We start from the raw sequence: 8364 nt of genomic DNA, 5'->3' as shown, positions 1-8364 counted from the left end.
CTAAATTGGAGTTACTCAAAACTGTACACTTACACATCTCCATCCCCTGAAAAACGCAGTGGAGCCAAATTCACAAGTTTAGGTTACTACTGAAAAACAGTAGTAAGTTTAGTGCCACACATAGCCAACCCCTTGAATTGTCACACGCTCCCATAGAAAATTATAGAGGCAGAGATTTAAAGGTAAACCCCATACAAAATAATATTATACTAAATTAAATGAAATAGTAAAAAAGATAAATACATATAATTTAATTTTAAATATATATGTAAATATTACATCCTTTTTCATTATAAACTATTCAAAGTTCCTTCTTACATTAAAAAATTGATGTAACAATAACTTTTATTAAATGTAACCAAATTAGTTTTAAATTAATTCTATATATATCACTTTTAATATTTATTAATTCATAATAAAAAAAAAAATTTTTACATATGTGAAAATACATTTTTTAATTTACCTTGAGAAATGTATTTTTAATGTAATGTAGTAAATTCTAAATAATTACATTTTTCAAATTTTAGTTAATAGTGCTGTAACATTTAATTTTAGTTTTACATTTAAAATAAATATATAAAATATATTTACAATGAAGCAATCTATATATGTTCTTTTTGGGTGGTGAGACAGTTTAGGCAGAGGCAAATAGGGAGGGATTGGAGGACAAAGATTTGATTACATTTTTTACAAGCAAGGAAATTCTATAATATAATTACCGTTTTGTTGCAGTTCTTTGTTAATTTCTATATTTAGAATTACACACATCAAACACACCAGGACAGGTACATAAAATCATTTAAGCATATTCATCATGTGAATTACATAGTGTGCAGATTCATAATGAAAAGAGGTTTGGAATCCATTAACAGCAAATATTCCTGTACGTCTCACTGCACTGATCGTTACACAGAAAGCATCATCTTTAAGTAATGATCAGGTGGCTCATGGCCTACTGTCTACCATGTTTACAGTCTCTAGTTGGTAAAGTACCATTGAGCCTACAATTTCATCAGATGGTTAGAAAACCTAATCGCGGACAATAATTTGCTCAGAATAGCAAAAATAAGCAGCAAGTATTAAAAGGACAGAACGTTTTTTATTTTTTGTTACTTTGTAAACATGACAAACAAATAGTGAAACCTTTATGGTAAATTGTTTTGAAAGAAACTGACTTCCATGACAGTAAAACTAAGAAAAGGTTTACAATGGTTTTATAAAGTAAGAAATAAAAGTTAATTAGCGTGTTCTTTTTACCTGAAATGTTAAGAAAATAGTAAGCAAAAAACAAATGGCACCAAAAAGGCAGCTACATTTGGAAAATTAACTTGTGACCTCAGCAAGTTTAAAACATAGTGGAAACCAATAGTAAACCTAATCTTTAGTTGTTTGCGTGTTAATGGGGTGATATCTAAATTCCACATTTCTCTCTGCCTATTTGTGCAAGCAGTCTGCACATATTAATCTGATGCAAATATAGCTTAATTATTATAGAGCACAAACAGTTATGTACATGCATGATGACATACACCAAGTGAGGTACATGCTAAAAATCATCCCTGGGGAAATATGAATTTTTAGGCCTCACATACCAGACATCACAAGCTGTGCGTTTACAAAAGACCTATTGTGGAATTACCAAGAACATACAATGTATTTACAGCACACTCATTGCTTGCCTTTAGTTGACTCTATTGTCATTCTAATTTGTGTGCTTATTATACAATGGCTTTCCTTGTCCCATTCTGTGTTTATCCTTCCCCTGGAACATAGCCTCTTTACCATATTTTTGATTGATTGACTTTTATTCTTCCACTGCTCAGGTTTAGGGAACTACTTTTTCTTTTTGATTAAGTGCTCAATAAGAGTGTATGTGTTTTTCACCTCTGTCCCTCGTGTGCTTCTCCCGCCTACCCCCACTCCGTATTGCTCTTTGCCTCGTGTTCCGCTTGGTCTCACTCATGTGCATCTTCCTTCCACCCCAGGCTCTGTGTTCTTCTTTCCCTTGTGTGTTTCTCACCCCTTCCCCTGGTACTGCCCTATTGCTTACTCCATCGGGTGCTTCACACCCCTAGGGTAATATGGATGTTTATATCTTGCAAACTAGACAGACTGTCTGTTTGCGAAAGACCTATTGTGGGCATTCCAAGAACTTACAGTGCATTTACAGAATACCCATTGCTTACTATTGGTTGACTTTATGGTCACTCTTATTTGTTTGCTTCTTATTCAGTAGATTTTCTTATCCCATCTTGTGTTTGTCCCTTCCCTGGCACATAGTGTCTTTACCATCCTTTTGACTGGCAGACTTCTATTCCTCCACTGCTCAGTTTTAGGGAACGCCTTTATCATTTTGGTTTAGCACTCCATGAGAGCGCTCCGTGAGAGTGCATGCATTTTCCACCTCCCCACCCTACCTCTGTATTGCTCTCTGTCTCGAGTTTTGCTCATTCTCACTCATGTGCATCCTTCCTCCACCCCCACACTCTGTGTTGCTCTTTCTCTTGTGTGCTTCTCACCTCTTCCTCAATTATTGGTCTCTCTTGTGAGATCTTCTTTCCCCTTCCCCTGCCCTGTATCGCTTTCTCCCTCATGTGCGACTTTTACCCACCTTCCCCAATCTGCTTTTCTTTTACCCTCCCCACCGCTCCCCTCCGCTTCCTACCCATCCTTTTTTATTTCAATGTTCTTTTTTTTTACAAGGAGCAGAGGCAAAGTGTAGCTGGGCAATTCACAGCATTTATCCTACTCCAACTTTTTAAATGTTTTACTTACCAATCCATCATGACATCATCAGGCATGCATGTGCCTTGGAAATGAGGCCTATGGCAGTAGTGAACACATCATAGCGCCTCAGTTAAAAAGAGGTGTCTTGAAGAAGCTTAGTACAATGGCATTGTTCCTTGGTCTTTTATAGGAATAACCAGTATAAAGGCAGAGAACCTTCCTTGTAGATAAATATGTAATTTTCTTACTTGTTATTTATCTAGTGTTCCATAAGTATATACACTTGCAATATTTAAGATCTTGAACCAATGTTTTGGGAAATACAGTCTATAGCCTTTTTTGTCTTCAAAGGGAGAAAGCGTGAAAGCTAAGGGTATATTTGTTTAAATTCTGTTTACTGTATGATATTTTGGCTGTTGTAATCTATTTTTTTCTTTTTACTCTGCAGATGTTGTTGCCAAAAGTTGTTCTCCCTAAAATATTAACACAATATCCTGAAAATGCACAGTCAATCTTAGTACAGTAAACAGTCTCCTACAAAAACAAAAGTTAAATACTTAAATTCATTTGCTTTACAAAGGTCTTCCATGTAGCATTATATATAAACCTTGGATGTTACTTATGTACCGTTACATGGTATTTTAAGCAGTGCTCAATTATGAGCCATTTGTCTTGTTTCGAATCACTTGAAAAAAGATAACTCAGCTGCACGTTCATTAATATGTGGCTTATCCAGGCATAATTGCTGTAGGTTTTTCTGAACATACTTTAGTGTAGAGCATTTGTTTCTATTTCCTCTTCTAGTGTCAACTTTCCCAGTTTCCACATTTTCCATTTTACACTGGCTGAGATATCATCATAGGGTGACTACAAAGTTCCAAAAATAGTAGTTTGTTATTATGCAGATGGTCCAGGTTCTTCTATTTTTGCTTCTACTTCTGCTGGTAAATCTAATAACTCGGTTTCTGGAACTGAGATAACTTTTTCAATTTTTGTTACTCTTTGCTTCAGCTTCTGCTGTGCAGAATCATACTCAGCTAAGAGTCTGGCAAATTTAGTCTGTAAATTTTCTACTAGGCCTTCCATGCGAAAAACCTTCTCTTCTACATCTTTGGGATCACTGCCTGCATTTGCAATATCTAAATCCAAAAGCCCATCTTTCATCAGAATTTGTCTTCCTTTCTCTTCCAACATTGCCTTTGCATCTGGGTACTCAGTAAGGGCTTCCATGAGGTCGTCTTTAGATAGGCAAAACAGGTCTGAGTACCCAATACTTTTAATGTTGGCTGTTCGACGGTTCCCCGCCCTGCTGCCCTTTATGTTAAGAATACTTATCTCACCAAAATAGCTACCATCACTAAGGACCACAAATTGTGTGATTCCATCATCAGCAACCACAGCAAGCTTCCCTTCCTTGATAATGTACATCTCTCGTCCAATATCTCCTTTTTTACAGATGTAATCTCCCGGGCTGTAAACTTGTGGCTGTAGCTTTAATACCAACTCGACCAGGAGCCCAGCTTCACAATCAGCAAATATTCTAACCTTCTTAAGTGTGTCGAGATGCACATTGATGGCAATCTCTGCTCTCAATTTATCTGGAAGATACTTTAGAACTTCTCTTTCATCTACTGCTTTTTTGTTCGTCCACAGGTAGTCAAACCATTTGATGACTCTTTTTTCTAACTCTTTGCTTACTTTCCGAAAGTGCATGTACTGCTTAATTGCATCAATTCTACCTTGAAATTCTGCCCTGGCAGCATTCATGTTTGAAATCATGGAACCAACATTACCAACGATAGTAGCAAAGATCAACACTCCAACCAGGAAGTCTGCTACCACAAAAAAGTATTCTGAGTCTATTACGGGAGGAGGTGTCTCACCGATGGTGGTCAGGGTCAGTGTTGACCAATAAAGACTGTAAACATATTTTCTAGCGAGGCGTGCAAATTCAGGATCTTCAGGACTGGGGTAAACCCAAGAGTCCGCTCCTAATCCAATGTATTTAGAAATTGAGTAGTACACACAAGCATTCCAGTGAATAATGATAACGATATACATGACAAGATTGGAGATCCTGAAAATGTTTGGGTAGTTTGTTCTGGTTTCTGTTCTTTGGAAAAACTCAAACATGCGAGATACTCTGAGTAATTTATTTAATCTCAGCTCTGGGTAATCAAGCCCAAGGTAAAAGTAGAAAATGTCTGTTGGTATGATAGAAATCACATCCAGTTTGTATTGCGAAGTCTTTTTATATTTTTCCTTTAATTTACGTCCATCACTTATGAGCAGACCTTGCTCCAGATAACCTTAAAGAAAGAGAAATGTAATGTTAAGTATTTCAAGATTCACAACTATTTCTGTTTATATGTTAACCAAAGTTTCAAATTGTGCACACATTCTTTTTTGTTATACCAATTGCAGCAGTATCAAGTTGATATGAGAAAGAAATAAGTTTCACCTAGAGTGACTACTCAGTCAGTCAAATATTCCTTATTTGGTTCCTTTTAACAACCATAAAAGAAGACAACAGATATAAAAGCAACAAGTGTAATAAAATTCATAAAGTGGTATTCCATCACAAAGTAACAAGTCACAAATTTCCAAGTATAAACAAATAATTAAAAATGTCATAACATTGATCATGTGTCGACATACAGGCAATGTAGATATAAATACTAAACACAACTCTTGTGGGTTCATAAAGTTATGAAATACAGAAGTTAATTAGTTTGGGATCGGATAAAACCATTAAACGATTGACCAGTACATGATATAGCAGTTCATTAAAAGTACCATTTATGAATAAAATAAAAAATAATTTCCCAACTAGGTTCTGTAAGCAGACTGCTGTGGAGATATATCCTTGCACCATTAAGCATGTATATTCCTCATTCAGAAGCTGGAGGTGATACAAGGCCAGCCTATATTTCCTAATATTTAAAAACCTTAATAGAGGGATAATGAAATCCCTCCTTGGTTTAGTGTAGAGTTGACAAAAGAACAAAAAAACAAAAAATGCCACATGTTCGGAGCTGATTTGGAGTCACATGTACATGGCTCGAGTTCAGCATCACGAACCAAAATGTGTGAAGTGCTAAATCTGAAGCTAATAAGATAAAACATTTTTGAGTGACAAAAATAAAAGGAAAGATAGAGCTCTACATGTGGAGAACAGACTAAGGGCAAATATTCCACAACCTCTCTTCTTCCCAATCTCCATATGCTCAATGTTCTCTTTTAAAACAGATAAAATATCCCCTTTCAACTGAGTTTTTGTAATCTTGCCAAATAGTTCAGGATTATTAAAACAGTCCGCCATCCCCACTGACTCCAACTGCCTTTTTATAATGCTAAGCCATGGTATCTTCTGCATGTAATCATGGTTCAGGCAGTCCAATATTATTTCACGGTTAAGGGCCAGCTCATCTTTTGCCCATACTGTGTGCCATAACAAAATTGTGCAATTTGTATGCAATGACTTAGGGGAGTCTGACCTAGTTCCTTGTGACAGAGAATAATTGGAAGACTGTGGGGGACTGTTAGTAATCGTCTAAGGAAAGTATTCTGTATTGCCTGAAGGCAAGATGGATTGCAAAACCCCCAGACTCCTACTGCATACAAGATTACAGGACACGAGCGGGCCTTATAGATGTTGATGATTGAACCAATGGGCCTGGATCCTAACTTCGTCACAAACCTAAACAGCGCCTCCAGGATTTAATTGAAGCTGCTTACCCTAGTTTAAATCAAGTGGTTCCAAGAGCCTTTCTGATAAAAGGGCACACCAAAATATGAAAAGGTTGGAACATAGAGCATCTTCTCATCAATGATAAAACACGATTTTAACAGGGGGTGGGGGGTGGTTTGCCTACTACCATAACATAAGACTTGGCGGTATTCGTCTTTAAACCCAAGTCTGACATAAAATCATTAAATCTAGTTACTAGAGTTTGCAGGCCCACACCGGTTCTAGACATCAGAACGCAGTCATCGGCATAGAGTAACGCCGCAAGGCATCTAGTGGCTATCTTAGGAACATCAACATGCCCTTGATTGATGTAGCTCTCCAAATCATTGATATATAAACAGAACAAAACAGGGGCTAGCACACACCCTGTGATTAATTTTAATGGGAGAGGTGAGTTCCCCATTCGCCCCATACCTGACCCTTCCAGTCACATCCTGATGCATCTGTGCTAGTAAATGAGCTAGAGATGTGTCTATGCCCAGGTACAGCATTTTTTTCCACAGTTTCCCTCTCTCCACCCAATCGAACACCGTTGTCAGGTCCATGAATCCCAAATAGAGGGAACCATTCTTAGCTAATGTATACTTGCTTTTGACTAGGTGGAGGTTAAGGCACTGCTCCACAGTTCCTAGGCCCCTCCTGAAGCCATACTGTATATCGATCAATGAAATTGGAGACGATAAAATTGGAAGAGGTGTGGCGCCGCGGCCAGGGCGACTGACGCTGGAATCTGGGGACCACGGTTCGATCCCCGGCTCCGGCGGCAGGTCAGCCCAGCACCATGTGACTCTGGGCAATAGCTCGCTTAATCTTCCCGACGGCCCCCCAGCGCCTAGAGACCCTTACGGGTGATTGTGCGCTTTACAAATGTGGACTTTACTTTACTTTACTTTACACAGGTCCCTTTTTTAAAGATGCGTACTATTCTCGTGGTGGCCCAAGATTTTGGTGGGCCCTGGGAAGCTATACAGCTTAAGATATTGTTCAACAGTGGGAGCCAAAGGTCAGGATTAGCCACTAAGAGGTCGGCGGGGATACCATCCGGGTCACAAGCCTTGTTCTTTGTAGTTTGATTTACGGGTTTTTTAACTTTCTCAAAGGTGGGAGGTGCCAGCTCCATAGAACTCACACCTGTTTGAGTATCAATGTTTTTTTAAAGTGCAGGAGTTCTCACCTTCATTGCGATATAAGCGAGTAAAGTGTTGATTCCATGCCTCAGGCATAATGGTTGCGTCAGTGTTACTATTGTAGGAACTTTGAATAAAGGTCGAATTGACAGTTTTCCAAAAAAGTCGAGGGTCTTTATTAAGACTTGCTTCATGGAGTTGTTCCCAAGCCTCATGTCCAATAACCATCTTGTGTCTCAAAATGGCCTGTTTGTATTTGTGTCGGAAGTGTCTAACAGCTAGATTATTCCTGGGTTTCTCTTTCAGTTCCCTAATAAGGTTGCTGTGAGATCGTGAACAATCGCTGTTAAACCATTTATAGGGCCTATGGGGTCTCAGTTTGCAATCCCCTCGTAGTGCTACATGAATTGTTTCAGTTATATCAGCAAAGGCCATTAGCATTGTTGATGGGTTTATTCCGTCTTCCAAGCAATCCAAAATGTGTGCCTTATAAGCCATCAGTATCTGCTTTAATACAAAGTCCGGGTCCACCAGGGCCCACGTACGCTAAAGACCCTTATTGTTATTGCAAGTTATGGGATGTAGTTTTGAATTCCTACTGGATTGACCAATCTGGGTCCAAAAAACTGGCTAAGAGAGAACGGTCACTAAAACAAACCTTTAGAATAAAAAAAATCTACTGACTGTGGCTTATAATATTCAGAGAGAGCACTAAAGTAACTACTATTTACTTGCATATGTTAATATAAAATGTGCGGA

General features: G+C 38.1%; 1 protein-coding gene across 1 annotated transcript in view; it reads right to left on the bottom strand.

The window, feature by feature from the left end:
• Positions 1-2705: 2705 nt before the first annotated feature.
• CNGA1 (cyclic nucleotide gated channel subunit alpha 1) overlaps positions 2706-8364 on the bottom strand; it is a 337250-nt gene continuing 331591 nt past the window's right edge. Inside the window, exon 8 of the mRNA XM_078678224.1 lies at positions 2706-5036. Within this exon, the coding sequence (XP_078534350.1) occupies positions 3625-5036 (1412 nt within the window). The 3' untranslated portion in view covers positions 2706-3624. The remainder of the gene's footprint in view (positions 5037-8364) is intronic.

This window comes from Lissotriton helveticus, chromosome 2_2 (assembly GCF_964261635.1).
Source record: "Lissotriton helveticus chromosome 2_2, aLisHel1.1, whole genome shotgun sequence".
Classification (NCBI taxonomy): Eukaryota; Metazoa; Chordata; class Amphibia; order Caudata; family Salamandridae; genus Lissotriton; species Lissotriton helveticus.
This window is presented reverse-complemented; position numbering and strand designations above follow the sequence as displayed.